We start from the raw sequence: 18,688 nt of genomic DNA, 5'->3' as shown, positions 1-18,688 counted from the left end.
TCGGCCAACGAGAGAGCACGGCTTCCCAAACGAGAGCGCAGATTAGCTGGGAAGAGGAGGAACGAGGCTGCACCGTTTTGGTCTGCTTGAACCCAGCTTTCTCGTCCTGGGGCCGAGCACAAGCTGAGGAGGAGGAGGAGGAAGCGCGAGGCTGCGAGCGGCAACTGCGCGCGCACACACTCCTCTAAGCGGCCGATCCCGCGCCGGCAGCCTATTCTTTCTACCCATTTCGCCTCGATGGTTTAAGGAGGCGCCAAGGTGACGAACGGCCGCGCGGACCAAGCGCGTGTGCGGAATTTTCTTCCCAGGTTCCACCGTTCTAACGCCGCTCGTTCGTGGCACTCCCCTCCTCCTCTTCAGGTGATTAATGACGTAACCACGTCACCCACACCCCACATGTAATCGCAACTTGGTGAAATACAGTAGCTCGTATTAAAATACACGTTTGAAAAAGAAAGTCCCTCCTCCTCCTCCCCCGTTTCCTTGCCGTTGAGCCCGCCTTCCTCTCACGTGCCCTAGTTTCCTCTGACCCGCTCCTCCCTCCTTCTTCCTCTCGACTCCATATTGAGGCTGAAGGAGGCAAAATCCAGTCACAAAATGGAGGTAACGATGGTCGGCGTCGTGCGGGAACAGCGGCGGGCAACGGGCTTTGCAGCGGAGGACCCCGGAGGTGGTTAGGCACGGCAGACGAGCCAACGAGCAGGGAAGCCGGCCAGGCCTGGCTGGCTGGCGAGCGGGCTCGGTTCTTTCCTCTCCCCGGCTTAGCCACGACGTCTCCGAAATGGCGCAACGAGGGGGGAGGAGGAAAGCTTGGAGCGGGAAAGGCTGCTGCTTCGGGCGCCATTGTGACCCCGCGTGGGGGAGGGAGGCTGAACTCTAGCGAGAGCAGCCGCAGTAGAGCGGGTGGAGTCGTCAGTTAGCGTGGCCCCTTCGCTAAATCCTAGACACCCGGGCCCAGTTTGCTTGGCAGGGTAATGTGAAATGGCTGGCGGAGGATACAGCGCTCCGTGGAGACACGCACACTCACATCTTGCCGCCGACTCGTAATTGTGCAGAGCTTGGTTGAACCCTTGGGAAAACGCTCTCTTTTGCAATCATGTTTTATATTTTCGGGGTGCAATCCATGATTAAATCGCATTGTGTTTAGTAGGATCCCTAAATATAAATCGTTAATTGTTGAATACTGCTCCTATGAATCTGGTTGTTGGGCAATAAATACTACACAGTAATATTTCTGTCCGCGACGTCGAAGTGGTATTCTATGTACGTCGCCCTTTTTATCTTACAATACTCAAATAACCGCAAAAACAATAGCTAAGTGTTACGGTTAATATTCTATTTAAGCAGTCCTCTGATAGGGTTTGAGTGCTTTTGATTTTGATATAAAAGCCATTGGACTTTTTGATCGTTCTTAAAAGTGGTGCTGGATCACTTGATTCTGTTTGGAATCATAGCATTTTTATTCCGTCTTGAAGCTATTGAGTATGAATTTTGCTGGTTCAGATAACCACCATATCTTTTGTCTCATGTTTAATGCACATTGCCAGTCTATAGAATCTTAAATGACTAGTATCTGAATCCTAGACATATATAAATACTAAATTCTGTTGTCTAATTAAAATTACATAAAAGTGAGCGTTTATACACGCTGACCCTGTTATGTCTCGGAGTGCTGTTCACACTTGTAAGTACCACAAGATTAGTATAATCCTGCTCCTTTTGAATCCTGGTGTGACATAAAAGTCACTAAGCATCTGTGTGCGTGCGTGTGTAAAGGTTGAACAGTGTGAAATAGATTAACTTTCCACACCCTTTAATTCTTGATTGTTTAGTTTATCCTCATATCGTAAACATAATGATGAAAGGTAGTTTTTTCCCCTCTGCTACATAAATAAATTGCCAAACTATATTCAATTTTTCTGGAAGTTGTTACCCTGTGTACATCTAAATTGTAGAAGAGCAGACAGCTATTGATTGTATATCAATAAGCACCACTCAACTTAGTTCTAAGTAGAGATGTAAGGTTGAAGCATACATGGTTGAACCTAAAACATTTCATTATGGTAAAGAATTCCTAATTTGGGGTATAAAAGGTAGAAATTATGTTTTAATTATCAAAGGATTATTCAACTAGTGAGCAGTCTTGTTCAACAGGAGTTCAAAGCCATAAAATTACCTTGGTGTTATCCTTCTAACGTTAATATTAGTGATCCTAAGGTTCTAGCTGCCTATTTCTTGCTGAAATCAGCTGTGTGGGACTCTGCTGGGGCTTGCTATTGTGTGTTGTTTCCAGGCTTGCATTCTTTACCTTTGCTTTTCCAAGTTATAAATTAGGAACCTGTGTCAGCAGTTGGTGCTTCTGTGTCACCTACAGTTTTGCAAGAAAAAACAGAGAGGGCCTTTCTTGAATTTCTTGTTTGGCTTTTATTTTTCTTGCCTTGTGGAAGGGGGAGTTTACTATAGATATTAGTAGAAATGCCCACAGTTTTTAAATCTCATGCCCCATCCACCCATTTTCAAGAGGGCAGGTATCAAGGTGAAGGCAAAATGGATGCAAAGACTGTCCAAGTTTTGTCTCATTTTAATCTTTTTATTTCAAGAAAACTTGGTAACACTTTTGTATGCATATCAGAGTCTTAGCAAGGAAAGAGATGTGAGAAAGTTTACAAAAGTGTGCTGAAACCTAAGGATACTTTGAATTGGAGATTTTTTTCTGTGCTAACCTATGCCAGCCTCAATTCTACGTATAACTCAGTTACTTCAGGACTGTTGTAAGCAAATCTCTGTAAAACTACTCTAGCTGAGTGCAGTTTTATCATCCATTTCAGATTCAGCTCTCTCAAATCTGCAATCTTGGGATAATGCATTTATTTATTCTATAGTTTTTATAACCTATCCCAAAACAATTTTTAAAAAGAAACATATTCAATAAATAGAAATCTTTCCAATGGCCACCAGAAACATTCAAGCCTGATTAAAAGAATGATGGAATGGGGTAGCACAGCTCTATGAAATACCAGGAAGGATGCTCAAACTTCAAACAGTTCCAAAGAATGGGGACTGCAACAAAGAGGACTTGCCACCTTGACCATGTCTCCCTCACTTCACACACAGTGAAGGCTTTCTTGAGATGTTCTTACCAGCAGTTAGATTCAGCCCTCTCAAGGTAGTGCCTAATAGTCTGGTGCAATGGAAATGCTATTTTTAAACATGAAACGTGTAATAATTTGTTAACTACTGTATTAATAATGTTGGCCATAGCGAAATGCTAGTGCCCAGTTAGAGCTATATTAAAATATATGAGACCGGTCACATCTAATTCTGAAAGCAATTGAAAATGACTTTGGAGTAGGAATCAGGAAATGCCATATCTAGGCAATTACATGGAATCTCACTGTTTTTTAATAACTGGTTTCTACTCACTATTAGTGGGTTAAGAATGATCCAGGCCTGAACATATGTTTCACTCCAAAGAAGTGTTGCTTTTTTTTTTTTTTTTGGATGAGGTAGAGAGGCCATTGTGGTTTTAAGTATAAGACCTTGAGTACTTACATGCACATACTTAAGACATTCTGAAGGAAAACCCAGTGAGAAGCCTCTTTTCCAAATGCTCAGGATAGTAGCTTTCAGAGCATTGCTATGGCAAAAGCCTTAGTAACCCCTCCCAGATCTGAAGATCTAGAATAGCACAATCAAGAGGAATATCCAGGGAATAGAGTGTTTATAAACTGAGCAAATCAGAGATGGTCTTGATTCTCTTTCCCCTGTTGGGATTTGCTTTTTTAGCCCATATGATCGGTGCAAATAAATGAATACAGAATCTAGATCCAAGGGTAGAAACAACTTAGTCTATGCTTTCTTATTGCATAGTTTTGAATAGTTTAATTGGCTGGCAGTTCACTTTGCTATCCTTATAGCATATAATGATGAACATGCTTGTTTTTTCAATTGATATGCTGTGTTTTTATTTAAAAAGAAATGCATCACATGAGTTGATAACAGAAGCCCACCCTTTTTTACTTATTCTCTCATACAGTAACATTACTTAAGCTAAAGTGGCTCCTGTATATTTGTCCACTGAAACTTAGAGCCCCTTTATTTTGTATGAGAGTAAGGAGAAAACTCACAGGAACTCGTACTACTTGTTACCTAGGTTAAAAGGAGCAACTGAGTCAGAACACACTCCCAAAATGGCGTGTAAAGAGGAGAGAGAGGCTGAAGATTACAAGAGAAGGGGAAGAAGATCTTCACAGGTGGAATACTTTATGATTTTAGCTTTTTTTACTTGGGTTAACTAGAGAGAATTTTTGCTTGCTGCTGCTTTAATCTTTCTGTGGCTCAGACTTCACATTGCACTACTCTGTTCTGCTTGGCTTTTGAGAATATATTACTCTTTCCATTTCCTGTGCTCAGTATGGATGTTTATAGTAAGTGTGGTATTATATGCATAATTCTATAAATTAATATATTGCTGTGAAGGGAATAACTTTAATATCTAAATAAATCTAAAATTGTAGTTAAATTATTAAAATCCAGAAACAGGCAATTCACCAATGGTTCTGTCTGCTTGGATCAGCATTTCCAGTTGACTTAAGATCCACTTCATTGAGATGGTAACTACTGATGCTATTGCATCAATATTCCACAAAGACTAGAACACTGAAGATAATTCGCTCTAAAGAACATTGTATCCTACAAGCTCTTTTATACAGTACAAAGCTTAATCTAGACACAGAGTTGTTTATTGCATCATTCAGAACTAGGTCAAATGCTGCTATGAATTGATTGATCAGCTTCACTTGAACAAAATATCTGAATCTTTTGTATTATGTAATATTTTGAAGTGTTTAGCAGTTAAGCTATTTTTGAGAACTGTGGCCATCTGTTGAAACGTTAACTACAGGAATTGTAATTATTAACACTGCTTAAACAAATGACCTTCAGACACTGGAAGTAATCAATATTTTATGTGTTATCTATTTATTTAAATAATAGAACTCTAAACTCCTATACCTGAAGGTTCCTCCTTATTCCCCTTATGATTTCTGACTATCTGAAATAAAAATATACTGTTACAAGGGACTGCAAGAGCTTGCTGTGGTCCACAGACAGATGGATTGTATAACCTGCATAAATAATGTGTCTGAATGGATTAGGGAGAGTTAGCTGGAATTTCATGATGCATATGTATCATGATACAGGTCATGGTTCTTGAAAAATTTCTAACAACACTCCAGATTTATTTTCACTTTGTTCAGCAGAGCCTTCATCTTCCCCTCTAGCTTGGAATTGAATAGTGATTATACTCACTATTGTATTCACATGAAACAGATTCATTATAGTGACCGAAAAATGGCCTTTGCTAGCCCCAATAATCTCAAGAAAGAGATTATCGGGGCTAGCAGTTTGGTAAGGAGAGGCTTTAGAATTAAGAGTTATGGAGACTTTTTGCTGAAGTGGCTTTAGTGCAGGTGATATGCTCTTGTTCTTTTGTCAGGGGAAGGTTAAAACATACAAGCAATGTTCCACTCATAAACGCCACTATCCAAAGGGGAAGTTTGGGCTAGCTGTTTTGGCAGTATAGCCATTCATTTCAATTTTTACTTGAAAACGCCATAGGAGATCAGAATAAAAGTTTCAGCTAGGTTATTGAGGCCAGCCCCAATTTGATGTTTAGTTTCCATTATTCAGATACTAATCAAAAGTCCCTTGAAGTCAGCTGTTGCTCTAAAATTCAAATTGTTTTATAACTCAAATGCGGGGTTTTTTTCCCCTATCGTATGTGCCTTTGTCACCATTAATTAAACATTGTATTTGATTCACTGAAAAAGTATGACTGCCAGTTAAATAACTTTCTCCTTCCTTTGCGATCTTGGAATTTGAAGTAATGATTTTTAGTCTTTTAAAACTTGTTACTGAGACAGAAAGGTTTTGGTGATCTGTTTTTTCTGAAAAACACCAATTAGTCTGCTGATTAATTCAAAGAAATGTATAATTTCTAATGGATGCTAATTAAACATAATGATACCAAAAATTATGTTCCCCTTGGTTAATCATTTCAAATGGAAGAAATGTTAAACAGTGAAGTGACAATGTTAATATGAAAAATTGAGATATTTTTTTTATCACTTGATTTCCTGGATTTATCAGTTTGTAACTAGTGATGTGTTTGGAGAGAAAATGTATTTTATTCTGTGCACACGTTCTCAAGTTCTTTTGTTCTATTCTGGCCCAGGCCAGATGGTTTTCAATTAGAACAGAATCCATAACTGTTTACCTGCTCTGATTTCTGTTAGTGTAGAATTTGGAGCAGATCCAGAAGTTATGGACATGGCAAACAAGATTTTCAAGTTGAGAGGCTGGACAAGGAAACCACTGAAACAGCAGCAAGAAGAGAGAATAACTTCTGACTCTTTGCTGCCTTCTAGTGATACCTGGAAGGGAAGAGCCAGATTCTTAAAACACTCAACCTAGTATTTAAAGAACAGTGTGGTCCCAGCCCTTTTGGGCAGCCTGTTACGTGCTGGCTGCCCCCAAATAAAAGGATGTGCAGTTTCAATCTAAAAGCACAGTCTGGGAAATATAATTTTTTAAAAAATTCCCTCTGTGGCTGGCTGACTGCCATCCGTCTAAACTAATACAGAACATCTAAGTACTGTAGGTTCCCACCTGCCCCAGTCCAGGGCACTGCGTCCAAAGTAGGCCTTCACCACTCTGGATTCTAGACCGAGCAAAGCATGTGGAGCACAAACATTTCACTCTGTGCATGGATTGTCTGGAAGTTCAAAATAATACAACAATTATATATATTTTTTGAAAATATTTATTTTTCCTGTGTTTCCCTTTGATAACACTTTCTGTCGCAGCAGCATATCTGGCAGTTCGTTTTGGTTCTTCATGTCATCAGCGGGCAGATAAACTGACTCAGGAAGATGGCTCAGAAGCAGAAAGTGCACAAGCTGGTGCTGCAGGGGAGAAGTGAAGGCAGTGGCTGGCACCCTTTTCCCACTGTTACCTCCTTTGCAAGGCCTCCAGGCAACCACCACCTCCACCACAGCATGGCTTGCACAATGCAGGCTTTGCTTCTCCCCACAACACCAGTTTCTGCAGCATTGGCCTGTCTGCAATGCAACCATGCTAGCTGGTGCTGCAGAAGCCAGTGCTATGTGGGAGAAGCCAGCTCTGCAGAAGAGAAGATGGGGGGGAATGGTGCCTGGAACCCAAAAATCTGGGATAAATGCATACAGCAGGGATAGGTGTAAAAGCTGAAAACTGCGGGCCACAGGTTTGAGACCCCTGGTCTAGCATGAACAGAACCCAAATAGCTTTTAACTTTGTTAGAATATTTTTAGCAAAAAAGTACGACATTTGCAAAGGAACTGTGGAGACATGCTAAATTTTGTTGAAACAATCAGAATAAAATTTTCAAACTGTGGTCTCTTCACCCTATCTCCTCCACCCCCAAAAAGTGTCTTAACAATTTGGGGGAACAGAATGTGATGAAATCGCAACAGTAGTAACCCCTTGCATGGAAACATAAATTTCTATGAACTTAAAGTTTTATTTATTCTATTTATGTTCTGTAAAGTTTTACTGTACTTATTCCTTTTCTAATGAGCCTCAATTTTGATAAGTAAACCCCATAGTTTTCAATCAGACATATCCTTAGAGTAGGTATGAGTAGATTTCAGCTGTGTGCATAGATGCTTGAAAATCTTATTAAACATAGGAGATGATTTGTATTAACATGAATAGAATGTTACTGGTTAGTTGCTATTAACTTAGGTACTTTACTAAGGAACATTTCTCAGTGAATGCTGAGTCTTTTAAGAAAAATACATTAGCAGTGGCTGCAAAAATCCTTTTCTAGTTACCATGGTTTGTATTATTGTAGTTTAGTTCAATTAAGATAAAATAATGGATTTATACCTAATAAAGAGTCCTTCAGGGATACGGTGGCTTAGAAAAACTGTTGGATGGATGGGAAAAGTTGATTTCAGTATTTTTTATGAATTGATTTGCTCTTTGGCCTAGAAACAAGCTAGTCCAAATCACACTTCTGTTAATGTATGTTTGTATCATACTGAAACATATATCTATAGAAGCAGTAAGTTATTTAATAATTGCAAATTGGGTGAAAAACAGATTAAGTGAATTTCTGAGCGGCAGCATGAATCTAGTGCAGATATTGAAACTTTCCTTCTTTCAGGGCCATGATCCTAAAGAACCAGAACAATTGAGAAAGCTGTTTATTGGTGGCTTGAGCTTTGAAACTACAGATGATAGCCTAAGAGAGCACTTCGAAAAATGGGGAACGCTCACAGATTGTGTGGTGAGAAATAACATTTGTATGTTTGTGCATTTGGAAGAAACTCGCACTCTAGTCAATAGGATTAGAACAGGCACACAAAAGCAACGTTTTAATCAGCATATGTATTATATATTTCTTGAAGGTGATGAGAGACCCACAGACAAAACGCTCTCGAGGCTTTGGTTTTGTGACCTACTCTTGTGTGGAAGAAGTGGATGCTGCAATGGCAGCTCGACCACATAAAGTTGATGGCCGTGTGGTAGAGCCAAAGAGAGCCGTTTCTAGAGAAGTAAGTAATTGTTTAAAATGTTACATTTTGATTATACAATGCATGCTTGCTTCTAAACCTAAATATGTTTTTCAAATACTGAACTAATTTAAAAGATTGAAATACTAAACATAACTTAAAATTTCATAGGATTCTGTGAAACCTGGTGCTCATTTAACAGTGAAGAAAATATTTGTTGGTGGGATTAAAGAAGACACAGAAGAATATAATTTAAGAGATTATTTTGAAAAATATGGCAAAATTGAAACCATAGAAGTAATGGAAGACAGGCAGAGTGGAAAGAAAAGAGGTTTTGCCTTTGTGACATTTGATGATCATGATACAGTAGACAAAATTGTTGGTATGTAATATTTTGTCTTTGCAGTAACTTTATTTTGATAAATATTGATTCATAATTTTTTTAGTGAACAAAGAACTTTTATATAAGACAGTTCAGTGTTTTAAAAGATGATACTTTGTAGCCCCAAATTCAATTTTTAAGTACATTTAGGGCTTGATTTTCTTCTCTTCTGTATTTACTTCAATTCCTACAGTTTCAAATACCTGATAGTTGCTTATGCACAAGCACATGCTTGACTCCAGTCCTGTTCTTTATTCCCATTTCCTAGAGCTTTCCTGAATCTTCCCACTGTGCTTAAAGTGCCTGCCTGGCAGGCAGTTTGATAGCCAGTGTTTCTCATAGAGTACTGTGTTCTCAAATCTGCTTGTTTGCTCCTATCGCCACACAAAGGCCCTGGTAGCCATTTTAGTAGTTGAGTGAATTTCCCAAACCAAATTGAACAGCCTCACTAATAACTTTAACTGAATGTCAGGATTTCAAAGAACCTTCATTCCAAAGCAATTCTTCCAGCAGAAGAAAAAAGCAGGGGAATGGATTTGAGAGATCCCAGATCAAATGGTGATTGTTAGTCACACAAAGGCAGGTTGGATTCTGGCACTTTAAGTCAAAGCCCTAGTTGCAGTTTCAATTTATTGATGGGCCAGAAGGATCATAGCCCCTTCACTATGATTTTCAGAAAGCTACAATAATGGTATTATTCATCTAAAATTGGAAAGGGAAGGCTTATGAATTGCTTTAGTGGGCTTCCCCAGATTTTAAGCACTGGTGAATGACATGGGTCACATTATTGAGGGGAATACAAGATTGAGAACCTTGAGGAAAAAATGGTTGACAATTCAGACATTCCCTAGGGCCAAGAACTCTTAGCTCTGTTGCAACAAACTTCCCAGTCTAATGGCTTCCGAATTGTACAAGCAGAATTTTACCTGTACCCTACCCCCATTCATCTGAGTTGGGCTGGCCTGAAAGCAGCCAGCCTCTGGTCCTTCATTGTCCTGCTTTTGTTTGCTTGCTGCTTCAATCAATTGGCTCTAAGCAGCTCTTTTATTTTCCTTAAAAATTCTCTGGGTCACGCATTCTAGGAAGAGAAAAGGAGGTGGCAAGCTGATTGGAAACCAGAGTTCTGCTTTTTTCAGCCCAAAGACGAAAGGCAGACCCAGCTAGAATAGAGATCAAAACAATTTTAACTCAGTTTAAAGTTAGAGATAACAATATGAATAAATTACTTTGCAAATCTTTGCTTGTTGATGCCCTTGGAAATGAGGTTTCATCATGCTTTTCACTATGTGTGGGTGGGAGAGTCAGTGTAGATTCTTGATTTTATGTTCTTGTTTGTTTGTTTTGATACATTTTACAATATTTTGCATAAATCATTACTGAACAGAATGTACATTTTCATAGTAAGAGTTGTTTCAAAATTTATTTTAGTTCAGAAATACCACACTATAAATGGGCATAACTGTGAAGTGAAGAAAGCTCTCTCCAAGCAAGAAATGCAGACTGCAACTGCACAAAGAAGTGAGTCTTAGTCCATAGGAGTCTGAAATATAGTAGTGATGCTATCTATCAAACCCTTTCAGACATTCACATTTTTTTATTGTTGTTTAAGGTCGTGGGAGTAGTTCAAGCAACTTCATGGGTCGTGGAAACTTTGGAGGCAGTGGTGGAAATTACAACAGAGGTGGAAGTTTTGGTGGTAGAGGTACATGTTAGTTCTTCCCAGCATCCTTTCAAGATACTATCTTGCACCATTTTGTTCATAACGTAATACTTTTGTTCTGATTTAGGAGGCTATGGCAGTGGAGGTGGTGGCAGCAGTAGAGGAAGCTTTGGGAGTGGCGATGGATATAATGGTTTTGGTGATGGTAAGCATGGTAGTACTAATACTACTTGCATTATATTAGAGATGTATAGCTTTAAATAGCTTGAGAGCCACATCTGGTTGCACTGGTGCCAAAGATTTCAGTCCAAAAGTGGGCAGGGTAAGGACTGGATTGGAGATAGGGGCAACATTTTTTCCCTGTAATTCCTCATCCCACCCACCCCTGCTCCCAGTGCAAAAAGGGGTGAGATTTTTGGCTTCATGCCCTTTGGAATCTGTACATGTATTTATGACCCACAGGTTGTACTTTTTGCATTTTTTAAGTTACACTTATTAAAGAAAACAAAAGTACACAGCTTTTGGCAACTTCTGGAATATCTTGACATAGGAAATGTTAAGCTGAGGCATATGGAAAATCTGTATACTAAATACTGTAACAACTAGATGCTTTAGGTCAGTCATTGTTAGTTTATCCCATTAATTTCAATGGAGCACAATCCCATGGCTTTCAGAACAAGTACTAAAATATGACATAATGTCTTCCTATGAAATACTGCTTGGGTTCTTCAAACTAGGTGCCTCCAGATGTTTGAAAAAGCAGTTCTGATAGCCAAAGGCAATGTGGTTAATAATCAGGAATGATATGTGTTGCAAGTCAAAACATCTGGAAGAATGAGGCATCGCAGAAGGTTGAGGTGGTAAAGGAAGGTGGTTTTATTGGGAATTTATCATAGGATTTTAAATGGAAACCATTATGTAACATACTTCTGTGGTAATTTTCTAAAGTGCAGCTGCCTTTTTATTGATAACGAATATTATGTTACTTTTAATTGAAGGTGGAAACTATGGTGGTAGCCCTGGGTATGGTAGCCGAGGTGGTTATGGTGGTAGCCCAAGCTATGGAAATCCAGGTGGTGGATATGGTGGAGGAGGTGGAGGCTACGATGGTTATAATGAAGGAGGAAGCTTTGGAGGTGAGAAGTCTGAATTGTATTATAAAAATCTCTCCTGTTTGTTTAAAAGTTCAGAAAAATGTTAAATAAAGAATTATTTTGCCTATAATTTCAAAACATCCTGTAGGTTTAATTAAGAAGAATGTTGTGCAATGTAAACTTAGCCTCAAAGCACACTTCTAATGTTGTGAAATCAGACTTGAAAAATTTCTGAAGGACCCTGGGAACTGTGTCAGTTCATGCTGTCATCTGTGTTAGATTGGAAGTTTAATTTTCAAGAGCTACAGTACTAGCTGCTAGGGATATGGTATTGATTTTTATCTAACCTGTATCTGTTTTCTATGTAGTCTGTTCTATAAATTTTTCTGCAGCATTGTGCAATTGTTTAAAAAAGTAGATGTAGAAGGCATGGGGAATAGCCTTGAAGGACAGGAGGAAGAGCCACTACCAAGGCAACAGTCAGATAAGCGGGGCTCCCCGCTTGATCCCAGGCCAGAAAACTAATTTGAGAAAATATCTCACACAAACCCCTCACTAGCTCACACAAAGATAAAGCGAGGGAGGGGGAAGCACTTTCAGACTTGCAAGATTCTCTTACTATAGCTTTAGAGTAAAAGTAGTACTGACCTACATGGCTTTGGTTTCTTAGACTGGTCTACCCTGTAGGGCTAACACTAGATAAAAGTCACATTCTTTGTGAAACTTTCCCCAATACCATTTAATGTATGCAATATTTGGGTTGATTACTAGACCACAGTTTCAAGGATAAACATTCTGATGTGCATATACTTCTGGAAAAAGCAAACTGAGTCTGTTGATTTAAAAAATGAAGGACAAATAAGATTATCAATATCCATCAGTATGAGGACTAAAACCTTGCAATGGTTTGAATTTCCTTTACCCAAAAGAAAGATGACTGTAAATCTAAAGAAAACCCTTCCCAACAAAGAACATTAGCTTCCATTGTCGTAAATTCAGTGAATCTGAGAGAAATTTCCTATGTCAGTTAAATTGTTAGGGGTGAAACTAGTCTTCCTTTCAGGTAGATGCAGTAGGCTGAGAGATGCATAGATGCATACCTTCTAAGAGCTTTAGAATTCTGACAGAATTGACGATGAGGTGATTATTTAGAAAAGCGTTGAGTATTTCTGTGTTTCCCTCAAAAGTTTAAAATATCCCACAGCGCCTCTAGGAGTTCACTGCAGGACACAGTTTGGGAACTACAAGGCATTGAGAAAAATTTATGAGATGCTAAGGGCACTGTGAACTGAGAAAAATTGAGAGCCTCTGTATCAGGCCATCAGAAAGCCAGCGGTCTGCCGGCTGGTTTATGGAGAGGGAGGTTTATCACTTGCTTACTTCATTGGGAAAACAGTGTGTTTTGGTACACAGAAAGTGAAACAGTCCAGTACACTTTATTGATTAGTCAATTGACCATATCAAAGTGAAAGTGAAACAGAAGGAGAGCATGTCAAGACTCCCTTGGGAGGAGATGGGCAGGGACAAATTGGATGGATGGATGGATGGATGGAGAATGTTTCTTACAGGTTATCTTACCAAAGTTATTAGCAGGAAGCAGGTGTTCTTTGCCTTTTCTAGTGGGGGAAAGAAAGCAAATGGTGACTCCATGAGTTCCATTCTTTGCAGCTAAAAACTGCATATGGTTAAAACTCACCTTCTATGGTGGAATTCCATTAAGTGTCTTCAGTAAATCCATGAAATGCTTATATTGCATGCTAAGTTGTATGCAGTAATGCTTCACCTACTTAATCTAATGAATTGTACTTTTGAAACTCACTTCAAACTACATGACAGACTTGATGAATATAAAATTAAATTCCTGTTGTAGGCAATTATGGTGGTAGTGGAAGCTACAACGATTTTGGCAACTACAGTGGACAGCAGGCCTCAAGTTACGGACCCATGAAAGGAAGTGGCAGTTTCAGTGGCAGAAGTTCAGGCAGTCCCTATGGTGGTAAGTGCAACATTAAAATATATGCAGCTGGCTAGCCTCTTGTAACAAAAACTTGAATATAAACAGTCATACTCCATTTGTAGGTGGCTATGGATCGGGAGGAGGAAGTGGTGGCTATGGTGGAAGAAGATTCTAAAAACTGTAGCAGGATGATGGTATGTATGCTACAAATAAGTGTTTTTAATTAAACTTACAACATTTCTTTGAGAGTAATCTTTTTTTTTTTTTATCCTGTATTCAACAGGCTACAGTTCTTAGCAGGAGAGAGCGAGGAGTTGTCAGGAAAGCTGCAGGTTACTTTGAGACAGTCGTCCCAAATGAATTAGAGGAACTGTAAAATCTGCCACAGAAGGAGCGATGAACCATAGTCAGAAAAGTTACTGCAGCTTAAACAGGAAACCCTTCTTAAGGACTGTTATAGCCACAGTTTGCAAAGAGTGCAGCTATTGATTTAATGCAATGTAGTGTTTAGATGTACATTCCTGACTTTTTTTAATTTGTTGTTGTAGCTTTGTCTTTTCTTCATAAAATCAGGTATATTGCCCTGTAAATTTGTGGTAGTGGTACCAGGAATTAAAAATAATTAAGGAACTTTTAATTTTTTCAATACTTGTGTAGTTCAGTTTTTTCTTACTGAAACTTCTTTAAATAAAGAAATGTAGTTTTAGGGTATATTCTTGCTAGGAAAAAAATCAGTGCATTATAATCTGTATTAATTTAAAACTATAGAAATGCTGAACCGTTTAAGTACCTTAGTTTTTCTGCATATGTAACCAAATGACATGAGTTGCACATGCATAGGGAGAGGAGAGATGTTTGCATTAAAGTTTGTTTAGTTGTATAACTAGGACTGAGTCATTTAAACCAATGCTTGTGAATGATAAAAGCTTTACTTTCAAATGAGAATTCCAGATACTTCTGGGTTGTGCATATCATAATTTGTAGCATTTGTTTTTAGTTTAAACCTTCTAAGTAAATAAGCATTGAAGAGATCTTTTAAAGTTTATTCAGTTTGCCTCCCACTTTGCTGATATATAAAGGAGCTACACAAAACATTGGCAGAACAGGTTTCTGCCTTTTATAACTGTTGAGACTCAATTTCCCTCAAATTGCAAACAGAGTAAGTGCACACATATAATTGAATTAAAACTTTGAATCTAATAGCCTGGGTCTGTTACTTAGCTTACAGTTCTACAGTTTCCTATGTGTATATATCTACCCTAAAAATATGGGTTCATCTATAAAGGTGCCTAAGTTCTACTGTGTATAATTCTGTATGCCCCTTTCTATCTGATGATAATTTGCAGCACAGGCACAATCCCTCTGAGTTCGTTGGAATAAGTATAAATCTTCTGAGCATGAATGCATCAAGATGTTTCACGCCCTTTCTAATGCCCTGATAATAGGTCTTGAAGGTAAAGTGAAAGCAACAGGAGCTAACTTGGTGGAACGTATTTTGCTGATGAGGGTCCTATGGCTAAAATTAAATAAGTACTGTGCATCGGAATGATACGATAAAAATTATTAAAGTCACAAACATGAATGAGTTGTTTACTCCTTCACTTACCTAAATTTATTTACAGCCATGTTCCCTAATAATTTGCTATCCTCAATCTGATCAGACTTCTTTCTTAACTATTGCCAGAGCAGTGCTTTCTGTCAGTACACATCGAGAAGAGTAGGGCGCAGTGAGTAGAAGAAACTCAGATATTTTTCACCTATTACTTCTGTAGGCCAATGAGTATAAGGTAAATTTAATTCCAGTGTAGGAATTGATTGTTGAACATACTGCTGAGAATCAATCATGCAGTCGTCATTGGGTATAGAATACTATGGTTAAAATTTACTTTAAAACCATAAGGCATATGTGAACCCAGCTCAAGAGCATCAGTCTCCTAAAGATCTACAGTGTCATATGAGTACATGTGAAGATGGGAATGAGGTGTCTGTTTCTCGGTATATCCTTTTTATCTCCAGGAAAGTGTCTCTATTCCAATAGTCAAAGCTTTTTGAAAGGGTATCTAGCTGTTACTGTAGTGTTCTCATTTACATTAGTAAGCAGCACATGTATATTTCTTCTTGTAAAGGTAGATCAAATATAACTCATCCCTTCTAAGCCTGTTACTGAATTCAGGAGCAGAACTAGAGGGATTGTTTGAGATATTCAATCTGTTTTTAATGGAGGAGGGGGGACTCTTGATGGCATATAGGGAAAATAATATTAGTGTGTGAATCTGTTTTGAACATGTGAAACCTGTAAGGAAATCAGTGATTTAGACCTAGTTCTCTGAACTCGGACAAGTAAAAGCAGAGGACAGTGAATAACCAGCATGTCTTAGCCGAAATGTGGATCAAACGAGATTTCAGACAGGACTTCAGCACCCAAGTCAGCAAAATTAAAGAAGGACAAGGCAGCAACAGCTTCAACTTCCAGACAAGAGAAGGCATAATATACTGTGCTGATAGTGAGCAGCTTCCCCAAAATAGTTAAATCTGCCTATCAGTGATGAAATAACGAAGAAAGTCTAGGAAGAGTTCTTCACCAGTTGGAGCCTCCCCAAGTCATAGCTACTTGAGTTGACCCAGAGTCATAGGTCTAGCATTTAGACCTGAAAGGGGAGTAAGACTAGGTAAGGTTTGTCTCTAACACTTTTCATGAATTAAAAAATAATTCCTCTCTGAACGTGGTAAGAAAGATCTGTTTGACTTGCAGATTGTTGAAGAAACCTCTGTGACCAGAGGTGGATATCTTACTGGAAAACTCTTGCTTGGTAAGAGTGTAACACTGATGTTTCTTTGACTGTATTCTGAGGTCTGAAAATCGAGTATTGGAGATGAGAACAAACAGGGTAAATGTGAAGTGTATTGACATTTATTACTGTATTCAAATCAGCATGAATGAGCAATAATAAAATTAGCTATTTGGCATTTAGATCTAGATTTCTACCATTCATATTAATTCATACAGCTGTTACAGAGATGGGTGTCTTACTTAATGAGACCTTCCTGGGGTGAGGTTTGACTTGGGATTGTGCTCACTTTCTGGCCATTGCAGTGTATTTGGAAAAAAATGGATGGTGACAATTGTCCACCAATAAATGAGAAGTAGGATTTTTAAAATTCCTTGTGTTCAGCTAAATTCATGGCTTGTGAATGGCTCAAAAAGTTGCAGTGGTCTCCGGTAGAGTTCAGTCATCCCCTTCTGGACAGTATGCATTGGGTATGGATAGGCAATTTTCAGACTGCATGTAGTAATGGCATGAATAAAATGGGGGGGGGAGATTTTTTTTGTTTGAAAAAATAAAAAGCTTGAAACAAAACGTTTTCAATATTTTGAGAAGGTTTCTTTTTCCCCTTATGAAACACAGCATACCTTTGCTTTGTCATAGGAAAAGGTGGGTACTCCTTGAAACAAGCTTTATTGCCCTGCTTACCTAGAACAAAAAGTTACCATTGTTACTGTAGCAGAACATGTAAACAATGGAACAAAGTGCTGTATTTTGTTACAATTTTGGGAACTCTTCAGAACAGTGTTTGATTGGTTTTGCTGTTTGCATGTCCCTGGCATTCAGCTTCTTAATGCTGTTACCAAAAATTGGAAGGAACCACTATTTCGGAGAAAGAATTTCCCAGTGATTTGGTGAGAGAAGTGTATGAGGCATCACAGATGGTTGAAGATACCTAAATAACTACATCAGGCAAAGTAAGAAAAAAAACCCACATACAAACAACCACCTGAAAATCCTGAACTGAATAATTGTGTAATGCTTCCACCCACCCCCGCTCCTATTGCAGGGGGGAATGGTGCAAAATAATATTGCCCTGCTCTCATCCTAAACTCATCTGGAAAGGATTTGTATTTAAACAAGTGGTTTTTCAATTAAACAAGTAGCCAATCTAAAGTTAGCATTGCTGGTTTTCTATTGGTAATGTTTTTAATTGCCAAATTGCAGGCAAGAAAATCAGTAACATTCTCACCTGGAACACATGATGTGCCCTCTAAATAACTTTCAGGTAACAAATCCTTAAAACGAGTCTTTGGTGTCTTCTAGGCATTGGTAAAACTCATTCCGTAATCCTTAATTTTGTAATCTAGTATTTAGAACTCGCTTGCCTTATTCTGTATACTAATTCTAAATGTGAAAGAGTGGGTTGTGGTTGCAGATCATCTGCATTTACTAGCCATCTTGCCTTTGCCAGCATCATAATCTAACTCACAAGTTACAAGCTTGTGAAGAGTTTACAATTCCTGTGCCTATCTACAGTTGTATCAGATAAACAAATTAAGAGTAAATGGGAACTGGCTAATTGAAACTGAATATTAGAGAATATTTAATAGATTGTATCTTGCTATTAATCCTAGGACTCTGAGTGGCAAAGAGCACCTATGCTCCCCTTTTGTCTTACAAAGCAGGGTTGAGGCTAAAATGGGTACAGTAATCTCAGCAATCCCCAGCAAGATGGAAATGGGGTGAGTGCATGTGTTTCTTTCTCGGTACCTCACATTTGGAGATGTACTGATATTCTTACTAAGAAAAGAGTACCTGAATCTTGCATGCACTCAGCTAAGTATTTTCCCAAACAAGGCAGAGATTAACCAACTCTGTTGGCAATGAGCTTAAATGAATTATGGTGCGAGAACAGTGCCAGCATTAGGGATCCCATGGTCCTCAATAACTCCTTAGCAAAGTCAGGATATTCTGTAGGCTACCATTCTTAATGTGCTAAATTGTTTACTTTTATCTTCTGCTCTGCAGGATGACTAATCCTGAAGAAACAATCGTCTGTTTCCATAAATTGAAATTTTTGATTCTTCAGTGGAACATGCATACAACTGATAGCTATGAGAGCAAAAATTGAAGCATGTAATAATCAAATGCTTACAATAAAACAGTTAATCATGATAGTTGGTGAATCTCCTAATTCTAGGTATTGGACCATCATTTCTGCATTAGGCAACTGACTTGCATAGGAGTTCTTCTGAATTGTTATATGATA

The 18,688-nt window shown here is 38.6% G+C and overlaps 1 protein-coding gene across 5 annotated transcripts; it reads left to right on the top strand.

The window, feature by feature from the left end:
* Positions 1-453: 453 nt before the first annotated feature.
* On the top strand, positions 454-18,613 carry HNRNPA3 (heterogeneous nuclear ribonucleoprotein A3). Of its 5 annotated transcripts, XR_010068912.1 has the most exons (14): positions 454-603; positions 4,154-4,253; positions 8,210-8,332; positions 8,454-8,600; positions 8,730-8,940; positions 10,369-10,458; positions 10,550-10,642; positions 10,728-10,805; positions 11,599-11,736; positions 13,565-13,690; positions 13,774-13,845; positions 16,404-16,461; positions 18,054-18,161; positions 18,448-18,613. XR_010068912.1 is itself a non-coding variant. In XM_063318136.1 (12 exons), exons 2-11 carry the CDS (start codon positions 4,191-4,193, stop codon positions 13,824-13,826), a joined length of 1,122 nt encoding a protein of 373 aa, XP_063174206.1. In that variant the 5' UTR covers positions 454-603; positions 4,154-4,190; the 3' UTR covers positions 13,827-13,845; positions 13,935-15,233. The 5 variants fall into 5 exon arrangements, 2 of the variants coding, with proteins under 2 accessions (XP_063174206.1, XP_063174207.1); XR_010068913.1 differs by lacking the exon at positions 18,054-18,161; XR_010068911.1 differs by having other exon boundaries at positions 16,404-18,161.
* Positions 18,614-18,688: the final 75 nt, after the last annotated feature.

The sequence above is a fragment of the Candoia aspera genome, chromosome 1 (assembly GCF_035149785.1).
Source record: "Candoia aspera isolate rCanAsp1 chromosome 1, rCanAsp1.hap2, whole genome shotgun sequence".
In the NCBI taxonomy this organism is placed as follows: domain Eukaryota; kingdom Metazoa; phylum Chordata; class Lepidosauria; order Squamata; family Boidae; genus Candoia; species Candoia aspera.
The sequence above is the reverse complement of the archived record's forward strand: the minus strand, read 5'-3'. Positions and strand labels throughout refer to the sequence as shown.